This window comes from Passer montanus, unplaced genomic scaffold (genome assembly GCF_014805655.1).
Source record: "Passer montanus isolate IOZ18808 unplaced genomic scaffold, ASM1480565v1 scaffold44, whole genome shotgun sequence".
NCBI lineage: Eukaryota > Metazoa > Chordata > Aves > Passeriformes > Passeridae > Passer > Passer montanus.
The window spans coordinates 3,345,664-3,364,518 of NW_024369262.1; the positions used below are offsets into that span (position 1 = coordinate 3,345,664).

The following is an 18,855-nucleotide window of genomic DNA, read 5'->3' on the forward strand; positions in this document are numbered from 1 at the left end:
GAAAGCCAGGACAAGTGGTAAATAAAAGTGTGCCCTTTTCTGACAGGTGAGACCCTACCCACTTGTCCCCTGGGAGAGAGCTCTGCCTGGCACCATCCTCTGGGCAGGCAGCGAGTGGGTGCAAGAGAAGTCCTTAAGCTGGGACAGGTTTTAGGTCAGTGACACAACTGACCACATGGATCCTGTCCCCACAGCCCCCACGTGTACCTGTGTGTCTTACTCTCACTGTGAAGCTGGGGCAGCAGGCCCTGCCTGCCAGAGCCAAAACACTGCACACGGGCTCCCTGGTGCGTGCCAAGCTCTCCAAGGCATGCACTGGAGCCAGGACTCGGACCATAAGCTCTTTGTGTTCCTGGTCATTCACAAGCAAGAGAAAGAGAAATCTGGTTTTGAGGACTGTTTATCAGCCTAGTGCTTCCAAGATCCTCAGTCTGAGAGTAGAGAAAATGAACAGCCCCCTCAGCTGCTGCCTAACCAAAGAGACAGCAAGCAGGGCATGCATTCTGCCTCCCAGGGTAGAGCAGTCACACTGAGTGAGGAGTGTGGGGTAGGAGGACAAAGCAAGGAGCCTGCACAGCTCTGCAGTGCAGCACGTTTCCAGCTCCATTCACGCGGATATGGAAAGCCGCCGCTCAGTCTCTGGTGCATATTTAAATGCTCATTCTGAATGGCCAATTAGACAGAAGTGGAATGTTTCTGCATTCACGGAGGAGCTATTTTAAGATTACATTATGCTCTCTGCTTCCATTAATAGGTACAAATAAAAAAAAGGAAAGGCGTTACACCCAGCAATGCATTTGTCTCAGACTTGAGTGCTGCGTGTCCAAAATCCCAGTGCCAGCACAGGAAAGTTGATGAGTTCTGTTATTGACAGGCCACATTCCTCTTCACAGCTCCAGAGATCACTCAGTCATCAGGCTTGCCAAGTCTTGATGGAACAAGTCAAATCTCTGTGTTCACTGGCCACCTCTGCTGCAGGCCTGTCAACCTGCATCTTCTAGAGCTGTGTTAAACCTCCGTGGAAGTCGCCAAACTGAAAGAAGTTAAAGCAGACTAGAGCAGCATCTCACGTGTCCTGCAGCCTCGGAGGAGGCTGACCCAGATACTCTCATTCCAGACACCACTTTCCCTGCTCATGTTGTTCCCCAGTGCTGCCTTCACTCAGCCATAACCAGTGCACATCTATACCCCTCCAGTGCCTCTGGATCCCCTTCCAGGCCCTGTAGGACCACAAATATTTGACAAGCTGAAAGTTCACGGAAACTCATTTTGGAGCAATTGAGAACTCTCAGGTTCTTTAAGCTAACAAAACTCAAATCACTAAATGCTGTTGAGCTTTCATGAAAAGCAAGGCAGTTTTAAGAAAAATACACATTTACATTTGGCCAAGACCGACCCCTCCCAATCTCTGTGTTAGGAATGCAGCTGTATCCATAACATCCACACACAATCATCCATCAACTCCTACATCCAGATTTGTTTCTTCCACCCTCTCCAAGCCTGGACTGCAATATCAGGGTTTGATCAGTGTGGTTTTCTGAGAGGGGGATTGGAGGAGTTGAGAAGGGAAGCATGGATACAAGCATTTTGCCAAACATCTCACAGAAGTTCCATGCCAATGCCACAATGGACATTATTTTAATTCCAAAGATCAATAATCTTAACACGGGGCAGATTGAGTAGAGTCAGTTTTCTGTCAACAGTTTGCTTTCACTAACAGGTTTATTCAGATCATTTTGAAGATCAAAACCACAGAATCCAACAGGTACAGGTATAATAAATCTCATTAAAACCAGAGCAGGTCATCCCTCTGATGAACTTAAGCTGTAGATCCTTCTAATACTCTTGAAGAAAGCTTGGGTGACCAGCCAAACGAGGATTCCCTCAGCTCACAAATCCACATCTTCTGAGCCAAGTGGAAATACTGTATGAGCTAAGGAAAACAGAGTTTTGTGTGTGGGTTGATTTTTTTTTTTAAATAATGTGAAGAGCAAGCAAAAAGTCTCAAATTATGCAGCAAAAATAAGAGAGTCAGAGCTGAAAATAAAATCCAACTTGGAGGAAAAAAGGTGATATAAAAACATTGTATTAAACCAATGTTACTTTGATGTTGGATTCAAATCTAAAGAAATGCTTAGCCCACGCAGACATAAAAACTACCAAAAAACCCTCATAGTATGGGATCTGTATAAGGTACAGCTCTGCAGAAACATGATTTACACAAATGCAGAGGGGGAAATGCAGAGGACTGAACAGCAGTAGCAGCACATATACATAAATGTATGTGTATGTATGTGTATATATAAATGAAAAACAGCATTACATGGTATTAGGAAAATAAATAGAAGGATGCCCAATGCTGGAAAGTGCTGCTTAAACCTAAAATAAACCTTGTGAGTCCTCAGTCCTGGCAGGGCTCTGCTTCCCCTGGACACGGACATCAGAGGCAGGCAGTGGGACAAGGAGCTGGAGACTCACTGATAGCACTCACAGTGCTCCAAAACTTTGGCCATTGTGGAGAAACCAAAAATTCTTGGCACAGATGCAGTCATTTCAACTTTGTTCATTTTACTGCAGTAATAAAGATATTGCTTTACAGATGCCACAGTTGATATATGCAAAAAAAATGTGGATCAGAAAGACAGTTTCTAACTTTCTCAGTTAAGGCACACCCACCCACCAAGGATTTAAAAAATCTTTTCTCCCAAGATGTCAAGGTATTTCTTTTACCAAAGCATTGGGTTTTCCTGGTTTTTAACAAGGGTAGTAAGATAAAAACTCAGCTTTTAATGCAGAAAACACTTCTGTGAAACTATGGAAGAGGCAGAAAATCCTGGGTTGCATTTAACTAGGGAACAAGGTCACAAATTAAGCAGTCTGAGAATTTCTGGTAGCTTAGCCCTGAATCAGTTCCCCCCCAACTTTTTTTTTTTTCTCCCAACCCCCTCCACTACTTAGCTCAAATGCAAGACCAACAAGAACACATGATACAGCCTGCACTGGTACAGGCAAATACATGGCTAAGTCACAGGAGCACATTCTTGAGAGCTCATAAACCATCACATGACAAACATCACAAGAAGTCAATTTACTAAACTCAATTTAAACCTGAAGAAGTTAATAATAATAAAAGCCACAATGGGAATGTCTCTTAGAAAAGGAGAAGCTGCACTGGAAAAGACAGCAACAAACAACAAAGCCAAGATCAGTTCTCATGTTATTTGAAACTTTTGATTTCTAGTGCTACACATGCAAGCCAGTATTGCTTACAAGTCCCTGATAAATACTTGTAGTTACACAGCTTACAGCAAAAGCTGACCAGCAGCCAGTAAAGATTTTATCAATAAGCCTCTCACAAACAGACAAATATTGAATTTTACTGCAAGCACTTGAGCTAAATCTTTCCTGATTCCACATGTCTGAAAACCAGCAGCCTGTTCATTTGCTGTAAAGCTGGTAGCTATGAGCGACTTCTTTTTCAACAGGAGGACATGCAAGGCACAATCCTCCTTAGCTGTCACAAAGTATTGACAGCTATTCAGAACACACACAAGCTCTGCTTCCAGCTCCAAGAAGACAAATGGAAATAAAAGCAGAACTGCCTCTTAACAAGATGTCATTGTACAAATTGATGTTCATGCTTTACCTGTATTGATTTCCGTACCAGGACAAAGGAACTTGTTTTTTAATTTCAAGAGCCATTTTCATTGGAAAGGTCTCAAAGCTATACAAACATTTTATCCTGACAATTTAATTAGGGATTGGTCCAATTCTACTGCTCAGCATCCAGGGATCCTGAAGGCTCTTAACTGTTTAAAAAGGTTGCAGTGATCTGCAGGCCTACCATCAAACAGATCACTGTAGACTCATCCTTGGGATTAAGTCATCTCTATTTGTGAGCCCTTATGTGATGATCTGTTACAGAGCGTAAGTACTGCATGAAAGCCTCTTCAAGGCCCTCACCACCATCTGTGAATTACATTATTAACAATGGTATGAACTTCCTAAGAGCATCTGGTTCTCTCCCCACCCCCTTCTCAGATCACTGGGAAGAGCTCTTCAGTATCAAAACAGGCAGAGGCAAAGCTGTTTTCCTCTTTTCCATGCTCCCCTACCTCCTCCCACCCCTCAGCAGCAGAGGATAGATGGGGCTCAGCTCTCCACTTCCATGCCCTGCATGTTTTCTGCACAACCCTTGTTATTGTTAAATAAGGATGGACAAAAACAACTCCATGATGTACCACAGGCATTTTACTGGGAAAAGAGGAAGTTTATTTCATCATTTTGCAGAGGCAGCATCTGAAGCATGCTGAGAACCGTGCTGAGGCACAAGGGGGACTGCACAGTCCCAGCCCAGGACTCACTTCCCACCAGCACAATTCCTGACGTTAACCAAAACCAGGCAGCAGCCAGCTTCAACAGTTACTGCTGTAGCAATAACTTTCTAGATGCATTTTGTGATCTCAATTCTTCTCCCACCAAGGATGTTTTAGTAGTTGATTCTGAAATCATGCCAGCTTCTTGTAAACAAGAAAGAGGAAGAAGCAGCATCGCCTGGGACACTGGAGCCCACTCTCCACTGAACTTTGCACAGAGTTCACATCAAACAGCCTCCTTGGCTGCTCTGAGGGATCATTTACTCTTGCAGGAATGGAGCCTTCCTATCTTGTTTTCTACTGCTTGTTCTTCAAACCCAGCTTCTCCTCTTGCTCTCTAAGTAGGGCTTCTCGTTGCCTCAACTCTCTGTGCTCATCAGCAGCCGTTTTTCCACTCTGTTTTGCACAATACCATTCTTTAGTTGCACAACAGTTTGCAATTCAGGCTTCGTTACAGCATCTTCCTCTGTCTTAAGTTAGCAGCAGTGTTTCTTGAAAGAAAAGAGCAACATTATGGGCAGCTCCATAAAGGCTTGTATTCAGAGGGAAACAGAATCCAAAACTAACAATCCTGCAATGTGCAGTAACAGGCAGAAAATACTGGGTGGAGGGAGGAAGACAAAACTGTTTCTGCACAAATGCACATGAACCCTTCTAACAAACTGTTTCTCCCATGCCCATGTTTCAAATAAATAATCAAACACATGTTGATATGCTTGGACAGTTGCATCTAAAATATGCTACAACTATAATTAAAGGAAAATACAAAATTTCTTCAAGTTTATAAAATAATAGGCAAGTATTTGGGGTCACCATGAGTCCAGTGTTGCCTGAACCCATGGTCTTTGTGTGGGCTGTAAGAGGAAGTCTGCAGTTACTGCAGCTGACCTCAAGCTACAGGAGGGGAGGAAGCCTCCAGGGCAGTTCTGCCAGGGTTTAATCTCATTATGGTCACTCAGCTTCAGCATCAGGCAGGTCAAGATGAAGACAGACCACTACCCAAACTTCTGGGAAAGCACATGGCTGTGTTTTCACACAGCCATTTAAAAAAGTCAGGGGAGCCACAAGAAAATCAAGCAAGTTTTATGGGTGGCTTTAGACGGATGGCTTGACAACAGAATCTTGTCTTATTCCCTGCAGCATATTGGGAGGGATGCAGGGAGAAGAAAAGTCAAGAAACTGGCAAGTCTTAGAGCAAATTAGTGGCAATTAGAGATAGGCTCTGCCAAGCCCAGGTCCCAGCATACAGTGGGAGCAGGGTATCCTACCAACAGGATCTTTATAACACTGGTATCTGGAACAGTAGCAACTAAAATTGGAATGAATTCCCATCTTTCAAGCAGTATGTACAGGTGACCATGTAATCAAATTAATTAATATTTTGCTAAATCAGTGCATTGAATATTACCCGATGAGCTCATTTTTGGAGGCAGTTCAACGCCTCACTTCTAGGACTGATGTCAGTGTCACATGCTTGGAGAGGATCAGTCTGCAGCTGGATATTTTAAAGCCTTCTATTAGGAGCATAGAAAAGTCAGCGGATTTCAACAGCATCAACCAATGAATTTTTGTTTTATCACAACAATTTAGTCACCAGACTCCACTGTCAATATCTCTGTGAGAATATCAGGCCATTTCAGACACTTCAAGGCACTAGACAGAAACTGAAGAACGCAGCAACTGAGTTGTTTCAACAGAGAAAGTTGTGTTCCAACAGGAAAGGAAATCAACAGAAAGACAAGGAAACAGGAAACTCCAATTCTGACTGGCTCCTGATAAAATAATTAACCTTTGAGAAACTAAACTCAGCAGCTGTAAAAACACATAAACAAACAAACAGTAGCAGAGCAAAGGGTGTTGAGCATCAGCAGCACAAATGCTCCAGGCAGCAACATTCAACCCTGAGTTCAAATCCCATTCACTCACAGACCAACTGTGATGTCATCTTTTATTCTGACATAATGCAGGATGTCACTGAAGTTCAGTGGCAAGTGTTCATGCAGGATCTGTGAAGTCTCCGCACTTTGATGCTCGCTGCTTGCACTTTGTACCAACAAGCAGGAACAGATTTGCATTACACAAATAAGTCGTGTCTTTATTGTGCAACCGCATGCGACTTTTTTGGAGAAAAACAATGCTCAAATACAAGGAGTGCTGTGTGCATCAGGCTGTAGAGTGGGTGGCAGTGATGTTGTCAGAAAGCGCTCGGCACCGCTTACCTCCACACCCATTGACTTCAGCAGAAGGCTACATACGAAAAGTCTCTGAAGATGAAGCTGAAGTGTTCCCTAACCCATGGCGCTGTCCATACACTATACTTAAGAAAGAGACAAAACAAAAACCACACAAGTGAAGCAGCATGAAATTGCAGGGTTTGGGGTTTTAGTTTTTAGACTCTTGCAGTCTGTGTTCCAGTTAAGAAATCCAACTGTAAACCCATCAGTTGTGAGCAAGCCCTTCCCCACACTGTCTTAGCTTTTGCCATGTCTGGGGTGTAGGATGAGAACCATGGTCTTTAATGCATGCTTAGAGTGCTCCCAGAAGACCTTGGATGAAGATGTGTTAAAGCTTCACAGTCAACTCAGCTGTTAAATTGTTCAGTGAGAGTGCCTAGGTCAGGGGCTGTACCAAACCCCACAGCCCTCACATGCAGCACAGGGCACAGCCCATTTTAAAGATCCCTGGGAGCTTCTGTCCATAAAGTTCACAAACTCTGCATGGACAGGTCAGTTCACCCTCACCCAGGCTACTGATTTAATCTGTAATAGTTTTAAGAGCAGGAGAATCGAAGGCAGGAAGCCCTAAACCTCCGTGAACATGAAGCTCCATACACAGGACTGCAGAGCAAGGAGCAGCTCAGGTCTCTCCAGAGGAGCTGGCAGAGAGCAGGTATTTGAACTTCAGTGTGTGACAGACCCTCCTGGCACTCTGGGAACTTATGGGAGGATAAATATGTTTGGTGCACAGGCTGCAGATGGGGTCAGGGAAGGTTTCTGTAACCAAGACAAGCTCCCAGTATTCCTAGCAGTTAACTCCAGAGGCATGTGACTGTTTTCAGATTGTAGCATTTATCCTGGTCGCAGAAAGACAAGACTAAAGGAAATAACATCCTTACATATCCAAGCTCTCATTTAGCTGCTTGTGGTTCAGCAAAGCATTCCCTCTCATTTTAAGACAAGGTTTATAAATTCAGTGTATCCCAAAGATTTCAAAGTGAGCAGAATGAATCCTTCATTCCAAACTAACCCATCTCAGCCAGAATTCCTCCGTACAAAATTCCAATTTTTTTTCCCAGAGGTTTGGAGCTATTTGGCAGTTGTATGACACTCGGACCAGCCTGCACATTTCTCTTTTTTTTTAATTTTAGACTTAATGTAGCATGTACTCTCAGAAAGGTTTACAATGCAGCCTTTTGTAGTTAACTTGCTCCAAGCTGGGCCACTGCCAGGTTGTTATCAATGACATTTTAAGGCAGATGAATGAAGTTCTTATTACGGTGACAAGCAGAATTGTGATATGGCACATGCATACACTGAAAGAAGAGAGCTTGCTATTAGTTTGTCAGGTTAATAAATAAATAGCGATTTAATGAATAAAAGCCTTTTATTAGGAAACAAATGAACAAAATTAATATTTATAAAGCTTTAGTGGTATAGAGCACCCTTTAAAATAAGATTATTCGTTTCAGTCACAGCCACCATCATGGATTAGAGATTCTTGAACACAGCTTCCCCTCCTAATTCTCTTATCATAGCAGTGCAAGGCAAAAAGCAAAGCTCTCCCTTCTGAACTGTTCAGGCCAGACTCAGTTTGAGATTGACAATACTGGAGGCCCATGACAGCAAACATTTCTGTAACATCTTCAGGACTGCAGCTAAAGACTGCACCTGTTGGAAGAACTGTTGGTTCCTTATCACAGCAGGAAGTTCTCACGTTTTACACAGTGTGCTTCCACACCACACAGAGCACTGAACCTGTGCCAAGCCACAAAGAGCAACGCTGCACGTCAGACAAACTATCAGCACTCAGCCAGGAAATCGCTCCCCATCTGCCCCCAAAAGAGTCTGCACTAAACCCTGCTGGTATCTCTCACCCTTCAGGGTCCTTCAGCATCTCCCACAGCATATGCAGAGAATTTCCATCATCAAAATGAAGTTTAAGGAGGCTGGAGTATGTCCAGGATGTCCCACTTCCCAGCAAGCAAATGAAATTCTGACACACACAGATTGCTTCTCACCTCAAGCTGTCTCTGTCTTGTACTCTTTCAGCTCAAGGTGTTCTGTGCTCACCTGTCCTAAAATCAAACTTGCAAGTTTAAATTTTAAACAAGCTGAGTAATTTTGGGTTGGGTTTTGTGGGGCTGTTTGTAGGGAGGGGGCTGTTTAGTTTTGGTTCTGTTGGGTTTTTTATTACTTTACTTTTTAAATGGGGCACTTCTCAAATTCAGGACCAAGACGTGAGCAAGTGCTCAAGCTTAAAAATTTATTTTGGCTCATGCCATCTTCTCCTCAAATACTTAAAAAAAAAAGTTCTCAAAGTTTTCCCTTCTCCTCAAGGCAAAGTTTGAACTTTCTCAGTCATATGAGAAGCAGATAGAAACTGCCCCAAAATAACCATCTCAGCCATGTACAGTCAACATGAACAGATCTAAGTTAAACAGAGCTTCCTCCCCAACGGAGCAGTTTCTGGTTTATGTGTAAAGGAGAAAAATTCCACTTCAAGGACCAGAAGTGTGGGTTGCAGAAGCGTGTGGCACAGTTATCTTTGCAGCATGATGCACAAGATGAAACCAGGGATCTGTAAAGTCTATGTGAAAAATATTCCTTTCACCCACTGAGACTGTGCAAACTCTATTCCAGTCATACTACAAATGTTAACTAGTAATAACTCCCTTGCCTTAAAGTATCCTACAACTATGCCCAGCTTTTGGGAAGGGGGTTGAAAATATGCTCTGCTCATATTGGTTTTCCCTGATAATCTCTTATTTGAGATTCAGGAGCAGAGCAGAAGCTGCACTGAAGGACAATTCCCTCCCAGAACCAAGGCAGCCACACAGCAAAGTGCTGAGGGATGCAGTGGCAGGCAAACACTAAAAGCAAGAGATAATATATTAATATTTGATTCCAATCTGCAACTGTACTGACAAGTTTATGCAATATTAAACTCGACCCACACTACAGGGGTAGCTACTGTCTTAAGATTCATTGAGAGGTGGAATTCAGACTTACACATTCTAACAACTGCTGCTGAACTAAAATACTACCAAGGAGGAAGAAACACCACAAAGAACAAAAAGGTCTAAGTTGTCCTGTTTCACTTCACTTTTTGAAGTCACAAGCTTGCTCCCCCACGTAAGCACAACTCAGCTGAAAAAAAACCCAGAGCAAACTCCCAATAATCAAACTCACTAGATGCTATATAACAAAAATATTTGGTTAGAGAGTGAATTAAGTCGTTGTTAACCATTCTGCAATGTGAAAGGGCAAAGGGGAGGGCTGTCATTTCGAGGTTTGCACTTCACTCAGGAAGACAATACAGCACTGAGGTAGCTGTTTCCTACCACATCTTGAAGCAGTGTATTTAAATGCAGTGGTTACAGCATCTCTGAAGAACGTGCCCAGAGCTGTTTGTCTTTAAACTATTTAAAACTGTTGAGGAGGACCGTGGAAAGGAAAACAAAAAAGAAAGACAACAACAGAAACAAAGAAGAACAAGAAAAGAATCACTCCTTATTCCAGAAACACCTTTATCTCATCACCTAGCACTTCCTCTTGTACCTAGGTTTAGCTCTGGTCTGTAGGTCAGGGAGCTGAGTCACTTCCCTGCCTGCCCCACAGCAACTCATCAGCTAAATTTCCAGTGTGACACCCTGTTTCCTACTGAAGATGCTTCAGAACTCAGAACTACTGCAAGGGAACAGCAGGCTCCAAAGGATACCTGCTACTACACAAGAAGCTCACAGACATCAGCTGACTCTCTGCAGTCCATTCAGGAGCTTCAGAGACCTGTGGGAAACTCCATTTTCAGATGGACTGAGTGAAAAGATTGGTTCTGCACCACTCAGAAGAGTCAGACTACCTCTAACTACCAACCAGCTCTCCTTTGGAAACCAAAGTACTTTACACATGCAAGGCACATGCCCTATCCCTCCCTCTCATCATCCTGTAAAATGAAAAGATGAAAAGCATGACATGTTTTGTTTCAGGGTTTTTTTTCTGAAGAATCCTAATGTACACAATTCTCAGATGTCAGCTGCTGAAGCTAAACCAAGCCAGTTGAACAAGTCTTAAAAGTTCTTGCTGCAATTTTAAATATGATAGTTCTGTTCATCAAAACAGAAAGGACATGGTAGAGCCAATGAGAATAGGACAGCCACAGTTCCCTGGGACAGGACTGGATTTCCACATTAAAATTCCCTTTTCGGATATTTAATTCAGTTACAAGTTGCAGTCCAACTCCTGAGACAACATCTCTGGAATTTACTTCTCCAAGGTCTCCTGTGTTTCTCCACTGGCAGAGCAGTGGAAGCTCAAGCTTCAAAGCCACCTCCTGAGCTCTGGTATGAGCTCAGTACAGGGACAGTATGATCTCTGATAAAACACTTCTTTCAAAACAGCTCAGATGAAATACTCTAATTTAGTCTTTGATTACTTCAATACAAGAAGTTTACACTGTGGCCTTAAGTTCCCCAGTAATTTCACCCTGAAACAACCCCCACCAATGCAGTAACTTCATTATTTCCATGAAGCCTCAGTTTAGGAGTCTCTTGGGAGGAAGAGGAGGAGGAGCAGTGCACCCAAGAGCAGCGAGGAGCCACAAGCACAAGGCGTTTCAGTGCCAGGGGCGTTCCATTTAGCGGGGCCAGAAGGAGTTCATGTCACAGGGCATTTGCAGGAGTTCCATGAGCACTGGCATGCTCAGCAAGGGTGCGTCTCACCATGGAAGCAACAAGCTGTTCAACGCTGTGACTCATCTCACAGCAACGCTCAGCCTTCCGAGAGGAGAGCAGCCTGCCGTGAGCAACGCTGATAAGATGCATATTCAGAGGAATTCTATTTGGGCAAAAAGCTATTGACACATTCAAACCCCTAGATACAGAAGCCTCCCCAAATGCTGACTAAAACACATGAACACACATGTTGGAGTATTGTGATAAGACATTTTGTAGATGGTTGGGTTGACAGTAATTTAATCAATTAATACGGCCCAACTCAGAAATGCAAAAATGGCTTTTAGCCCTCATAATTTTTTACCCCTTTGAACAGAGTGCTGCAGAGGAAGAGCTCCAGCCAAAAGGAAAGAAACAATATGTGCCTTGCTTAAATCACTGACTACTCCCCATAGGTATCACCTCTTTCTTCTGCTTCCAAGATTCCCCTTTTATGCAAAAGGTATGAGCTTCATTGTCACTACTTAATAATCAAATTAAAAGGATGCTCAGGCAAATCAATGGCACAGAGTGGAGAGATGTTTAATCCAGAGCCTGAACTAAACAAGTGGAACACCTGGAGCAGGCAGGTGACCAGCCTAAGTGCTCTAGAGTGGCAGGGCCAGTTCATGTGAAGGCAGCACTGGTCACAAACCAGCAGCTCCATTTTGCTTTTTGCTAATGGCACCAGCAAAAGTCAGACGTGAAGACTGCAAAGCTTGCCCCTCCTGCCCCTCGCTCCTGGGAGGATGTGGCTTGTTGTGACTGAAGAATGAAACCTTGAGCTGCAGGCTGTGATCAGGGAGCAGCTTCACTGAGCTAAGCTGCCCAAAGGCTATTTCTCTCTTTTTCTTTTTTTTTTCTTTTTTTTTTTGTTCATTTCCCAAGACAGAAGAGTTGCAGCTTTAGATCTTTCAGGATTTTTTCCAGTAACTGGAAATCCTCAGGCATTACCCCTGCATAAAGGCAGCTCTCTTACACTAAAATATTTCCAGCAGACTGCTTTGTGGATGGCAGTCTCTGCTCAAAATAGCATTTTCCACTTAAATAAACATGTCATTGGCTCCCAGAATGACTGTAGATGCTACTGTACCCTGCCCTTTTCAACTTATTTTCATTTCTTAAACAGCAAGAATCAGTACTGGTCAGATTATGCCTACAGCATCACAAGCTATTTGCATTTTCAAATTACAAACTCCTTTTCAAAACACAAGAATTCATGTGCCACTGGAACTCAAGAGGTGAAAAATGAAATCAAGCTATCATTGAGATATGCTACAAAAGAGTTAGATCTCTTAAAAAGATGAAGATTTTTTCATGCACTCTGCAAGTTTTAAGAATGTTTCTCTGTGGATCTCAGTGAGGCTCCAATTCCACCGTCATCATCCTCCTTCTCAGCTGTAAATACTGTTCTCACCTCTAAGGGACATTGCATCTCATGCAGATCCTAGAGGAAACCTGCTAAGTGTGTATACAAGAGGCAGCAGATATTTCCACAGCTCAACCATCAAACTGCTTTAGGAACAGGAGAGTCTCATCACACATGAATGCATTTACACACACAGAAATTATCTGTGCTCCAACAGCCTGGTCTTGTCCAGCTGGACAGAAATCATCTTTTACCAACAGCATCACACCAAGCAAGAGGTGGAGGCCTCCTGGTTCTCTCACAGGGCTTTCAGCAGAAATTTAAAAGGGAAGTTACAGATCAGATCACTGAAACAGTTTTATCTCCCAAATGGTGACAGCTGGCACCAGAGGAAACAGGTACCTGTGGGGCACTACAAGGTTTGCCTAAAGCAGGAATCGGCTCATTCTTCTGGGCCACTGCCTCCAAAAACTTCAGTTTCAGAATGAGCTCTGGCTATACCTGAAAGACATCAGCTGGAGAAAACCAAGAAACAACAGATGATCTTTACTGGTCAGAGCATCTTCAAATATTAGGCATTCCTAGCTTTACTAAGTATTTCATAAGAAGCTTCTGCTCGCCCAGCTACGTTGTAGTTCCTCCAAAAATCAACTCTCCATAACCTTATCCATGCAGCAGCAATCAAGATCTTAGTTTATTTATTTTAAAAAATGAAAATAGAAAAATAAGTTCTACGTGAGGTAGACTGGACTTATCAATGATTAAGTAAACTCACAATTACTGCATTGTTTAACAGCAATTACAGGACCAGGGGTAGAGAAATGTTATATTTAGCTTCCTCATAAAGAAGTGGGGAAAATATTTCCTGTATGTTCTACCTGCAAGGAGCTTCCAAGCACAACATGACAGACACTCCCAAACACATTTGCAGGACTCGACTTCCTGCTCAAGCTGTTCTCCTGGGATTAAGGAGGGGAAGTCCAATGGTTTAGGTTTTAATTTGCTTTAGCATATTTTTTTCTCAAATATTTTAGAACAATATATACCCAGCACATCCTCTCTTTTTGGGTCAGTCGGTCCCTTCCAATAAAAGCATATTGTCTCCCTCAGGGTAGGGAAGACAAGTGAACTGTGAGAGCAGCCAGGGCCAGATTGCCTGCCCAGCTTCTTCACTTCTCAGGAAAGAGATATAATAAACAGAAGGAAAACAGCACTTTCCAGAAATTGCAGTTTTTTTTAGCTGTGCATCAAAAATACTTTAAAAGGCCAAGTATCAACAGATTATTTCCAATAGAGGTAATTATCAGCCAAGAACTGCATTGAACAATCCATCAGCATTAGCACCGAGGACCTCATGGCATCTTTGTATTTTACTGCAGCATGGCCCTGGCTGCCACCACTTTTTCTAACATGGTACATCAGAAGACAACTGCTCTGCTGTAAGGACTGAAGATTGCAGTCTTATTTCTCAAGAGTGACTGCATAACCAAAGGCCAAAACAAACAGCAAAAGTCTGGACAGACAATTAAAGGAATTTTACAAGTCATCAAGCAACCAGAAGGCTGTAAATGTATAATCAACACTTTGCATGAACTACCCTGAAATGAATGCTCATGAGATGCTCTGTGGCAATGAGAACAAGATAAAAACCTATAAATAAAAGCTGTCCAATTTCAGAGTGATTCAGATCAGCTATTCCCCTGAATCTGTAAGAGCCAATTATAACAGTTTATAGGGCACACTTAATGCAAAAAATCCAGTTTGAGGACACCAATTTCACCCTTTCTCCTTGTCTGAGAAGTTTATCTCTGAAGCAAAGAGACATCAAGCAATTTCAAAGGAGAATCCAGTTCTGTCCTCAAAATTCTTAGTGACCTGGAAACAGAATTAGACATAGCCATATGCTTAGACACTGACATGCTTCTCCCTTGCCCACAAGTTGAAGCAGCTAAGTTCCAGCAGTTACCAGATAATCTTTGCTCAGAAACAGCAAGAACAGACCCTTATCCTACTGATAAAATTATTGAGCAAGACGAGCTTTCATTTAAAGAGGTAACCTGGAGACAGTCAAAGGAAGCTACCATCAGTTTACTACAGATTGGTTGAAACAATTTGACTTAAAACTGAGAGTCAAATCCTCCTGCTGCAGCTGACAGGGATCCAAGTGAATTGCAAGGGTGGCAGGCTTAGGACCAAAGCCTTCCTCAGGACTGAAAATGTGCCTGCCCTGCTCACAAACCCTCACCAGGTGAGGAAGGAGAATCATCTGAAATGATAAAGTTTTGATTAAGAAACAAGAAGTTTGTGGCAAAGGAGGAACACACACGAGCTCTAAGAGAAGGAGGGAGAAACAACCCACCCCAGATATCTAAGAGGCCAAAAGGGCAGCCCAGTCCTGAAGTGTGGTTAGGAAGCTGCAACAGGAAATGCAGAAGTGTTCAAACAATAGCAGTTAAGATCGTGATGAAAATCAAGTTCACTTTACACTGCAAGAGAAGCCTGAGAAAGCAGAAGTAATTACGAAGCCCAAAACCAGGCCAGGAATATGCCACACACTTATTTCTGGTACAGAATACACCTCCATATCATGTCATGGGAGAAGGAGAATATAGACACATAAACCCAAGGCTGCATGCTCTGGATTTGTCAGGCTCCACAGGGAGTTGTTTTTATATTTAACAACAAAGTAGTATCCAAATATCAGCACGATTTCAATTTAATTTAATTGGTTGGGAAACAGCCTGGCTGTTGCAGATGGAAAAGCTTTAGAGAATACAACTAATTGTCCATATATATATATAAAATATTTAACAAAGGGAGGGTCTATGCATCCAAGTGGGAGAAAGAAGGAAGATCCATCCAAATGGGAGAAAGAAGGAAGATGCCAAGAGAGACCTATCTATTCTCACTAGATGCATTCAGTGCTATAAATGTATGGGAAAAGGAATAGTGGAAAGGGTAAAGAAGTCAGAAGGGGAAGAAATCTCTGAAGTAATGCAGCACATTAATATTTATAACAGGTAAGTATAAGCTAAATTAATCTGTGTTGCTAAGTAAACATACCTTAGGAGAGACATGGGAATGAAAGAGGGGGAAAAAAAAAGAGGTAAGTGTTCTGACAGCTAAAATGCCATTGGGGCAGGCAGGACCTGTCAAGCAGCTGATCTAGTTTCAGAAGAGGTTACCTAACACAACAAGAAATATTTTCAGAGTAGTTGGCTTTTTCACTCCCCCCCACTGAGGATGGAAGCAACTGGGATTTCAACTATTCTCTTCCTCCAAACATTCGCAAATCAGGCATAACAGCAGTGTCATAATGCATGAGGTTTTTTAAGGATAAATGCTAACTTAGAACCAAGAGTACAGAAGCGAAAGCAAAGCTATTTTAATTCTCATCCTTGACTACATCAGAAACGGCACATGGTGGGTAGGGAGCAGCTTAAAGGGTTAACATGCAGGGGTTTATAATAGGGAAGAACAAACAACAAACACAACAACAGCCTGTCCCAAGTTTAAAGAGCAGAAGCCTTGAGAGCCCCTGCCCAACCCGGGGCAGCGATGGGAACATCTGTCCTGCCGCACATCTCACTCAGGGATTCGGAATCCGGCCCTTCTGTGTCTCTCCTGGGCTGTGAAGATTACTACATGCATCGCTGTAGAAAAAGGGGCAGAAACCACCTTAGCTGCCCGCGCAGGCAGAGCGGGCACTGGGGATACCCAGAGGCTGCTGTCAGATGAGATCAGCTGAGCACGGCCGGAGCCCCAAGCATGTCAGGTCGCTTCCACACACGCTTCCCGCCTCTCCCACCGCATACAATGAACACAGAATAACCCGGGCGCATTTATGTCAGCAGCCCCGCGCCGCCGCATCCTTCACAGAGGGGCTGGGTATGACCGGGACCCTGCGATACCATGAGGGCCGGGAGGGAGCTGCCCTGCCTCAGCCCGGGCCTGCTGAGGGTTACCGGGACCCCCGCCCGTCCCCTCGGCTGCCAGCAGGCCACAGCCCGGGGGTGTGCGAGCCCCGTTCCCGGGCACCGCGGGCCCGCATCGCCCCCGGCCCGGGGCCCGGACACCGGCGGCACCGGGGGCTGAGGCGGAGGGGGCGCGGCGCATGCGCAGCACCGCGCGCCGGACCCCAACGGCCGCCGAGCGCCGCGCTGCCCTCAGTGCCCGCCGGGACTCACCGAGGCGCAGGGGCTGGAAGTGGCGCTGGGGGTAGGCGAGCGCTGCACCGTGACCAGAGCCATCGAGGCGCGGCGGGGCCCCCCCGTCCGGCCGTCCAGCGGGGGCCTCACTCCATGGCGGGGACAGGGGAGGGGAGCAGAGGGGAGGCGGCGCGGCGGCCGCAGGGGGCGGCAGCGGCTGCAGCTCCGCGCGCGCCCGCGGCCTCTCGCCGACTGAGGCGCGGCGGGGCCGGGCCGGCCCTGTCAGCGCGCGCGCGGCGCCGCCCCCTGGCGGCCGTGCCGCGTTAACCCCCGAGGCGCCGGCGGCTCCTGAGGGGTGCCGGCACTCCCAGCCCCGGTCCCTGAGGGGGCGGCGATGGCCTGGGGGCCCCGACATCATCACACCGGTCCGTGAGAGGGCTGCGATGGGCTGGGGGCCACAGGATCCTCACGCCGGTCCGTGAGGGGGCTGCGATGGCCTGGGGGCCTCAGGATCCTCACCCCGGTCCGTGAGAGGGTTGCGATGGGCTCAGGGGGCTCGACATCCTCACCCCGGTCCGTGAGGGCTGCGATGGACAATGGGACCCCGGCATCCCCACCCCGTTCCTGAGGGAGCTGGGGTGCGCCGGCATTCTCTCCCCAGTTGCTGAAGGGGTTTTGGCATCGCCCCGGGTCCCTCAGCCTCATAGGTGGCTTTTATTAATTTATGTCAGCAGGGCCTCCTGGCTGGTGATGGTTTGTGGAATCCCATCCCACCGGGAGCCGTGATGGTGGGTATAGCAACCCCTGGTGAAAATTTGCATTAATGGTCACATAACGGAGCTTTTCCTTGGATTAGGCAGCAATAGTAACTCCACAGTGAAAGCAGCATATAACACCTCTTCCTACATCAATGCACACTCCCAAACACCAAAACCCGAGTCTAATGATTACATTTTAAACATTCAAACATTCCCAGATGCAGAACTGTTGGGCGTTTGGGGGTCTGAAACAAAGGGTCAAGTGCTATTAAACTTCATTTTCTTTGCAGTTTCAGCCTGGTGCCACCGAATTCATCAGGAGGAGGTAATTTGGATCAAGAATCAAAAAATTCATGGGAAGGAGGTGACTGGGATCAAGAATTGTCTCTGGGGCATCGAATTACAACATTACGTATGATAACCAGAAACTGTTCTAAACGTTAAACAGAGCAAACTCTTTGTCAGGAGTGTGAATCAACCCATAGATTCCATTTAAGCACATGGCTGATGCTGCTTCAATCTGTTCTCAGGCTGATAGCACTTTTTCCCTGTAAATTTAAGAACTGGAGAAGCCACATGGTCTCTCTTTAGGTTATTCCCCAGTTAAAATAATGATCAGGGAGGCTCCTGTGGCTGGGCTTGCCTGCAGTGGAGAAGTCAGGCTTGCTAATGGAGCATTTTGCCTCCTGGTGGACGGGTGAGGGTGGAGGATAAGGGATGGAGCACAGGCTCCCTAAACGGGACTAAACTGAGTTTAGAGTGGGCTGCACAGCAAGCCAGGGTCTTGAGCATGCAAATACTGGGCTGCTTTCAGGCCCACAGCTCATGTTCAGGTACGTCTGAGTTGATAGAATTGATAGAAGACTAAAGTTCCCAGAGTATTGTAGCAGTTCCCTCACCTGAGACTGGTGTTTCATTCTGGATTTTGATCAAGTCATGCAGGGATTACTATCAACAAATTATTATTTAAACCATGTTCCAAACTAGACTTTTCTGTAATTTTCATATACCCTGTAGATCTTCCAGGTATTTGAACAGCAAACACTTTTTAAAAACATTTACCACAGGTAAACAATGGAGTTGCTATCTACAGTTCACTAAAAGTCCAACATATCAGTTATTAGCTACAACAACCACAAATTGTGACAGTTCTCCAGTTTCTAGGAAGGTGTAATTTGCATGTGCAATGTTATTTTTTTTCAGCAGCAGAATTTAAATGTGGAGGAGGAAGCTATAAGGCAGATGTATTGGGATTGAAAAGAGCAATTAGAGGGCA

At 44.8% G+C, this 18,855-nt stretch overlaps 2 protein-coding genes across 3 annotated transcripts in view; one reads left to right on the forward strand and one right to left on the reverse strand.

Annotated features, from left to right (window-relative positions):
• SSH2 (slingshot protein phosphatase 2) overlaps positions 1 to 17,087 on the reverse strand; it is a 90,646-nt gene extending 73,559 nt beyond the window's left edge. The window contains exon 1 of the mRNA XM_039720916.1: positions 16,861 to 17,087. Coding sequence (XP_039576850.1) covers positions 16,861 to 16,923 — 63 coding nt within the window. The 5' untranslated portion in view covers positions 16,924 to 17,087. The remainder of the gene's footprint in view (positions 1 to 16,860) is intronic.
• A 781-nt stretch (positions 17,088 to 17,868) lies between these two features.
• The window catches only part of EFCAB5 (EF-hand calcium binding domain 5), a 35,226-nt gene continuing 34,239 nt past the window's right edge, over positions 17,869 to 18,855 (forward strand). The window contains exon 1 of one of the 2 annotated variants that reach the window (XM_039721014.1): positions 17,869 to 17,904. The gene's annotated coding sequence lies outside the window, so the exon portion shown is untranslated. The remainder of the gene's footprint in view (positions 17,905 to 18,855) is intronic. The other variant, XM_039721015.1, reaches the window with a different exon arrangement.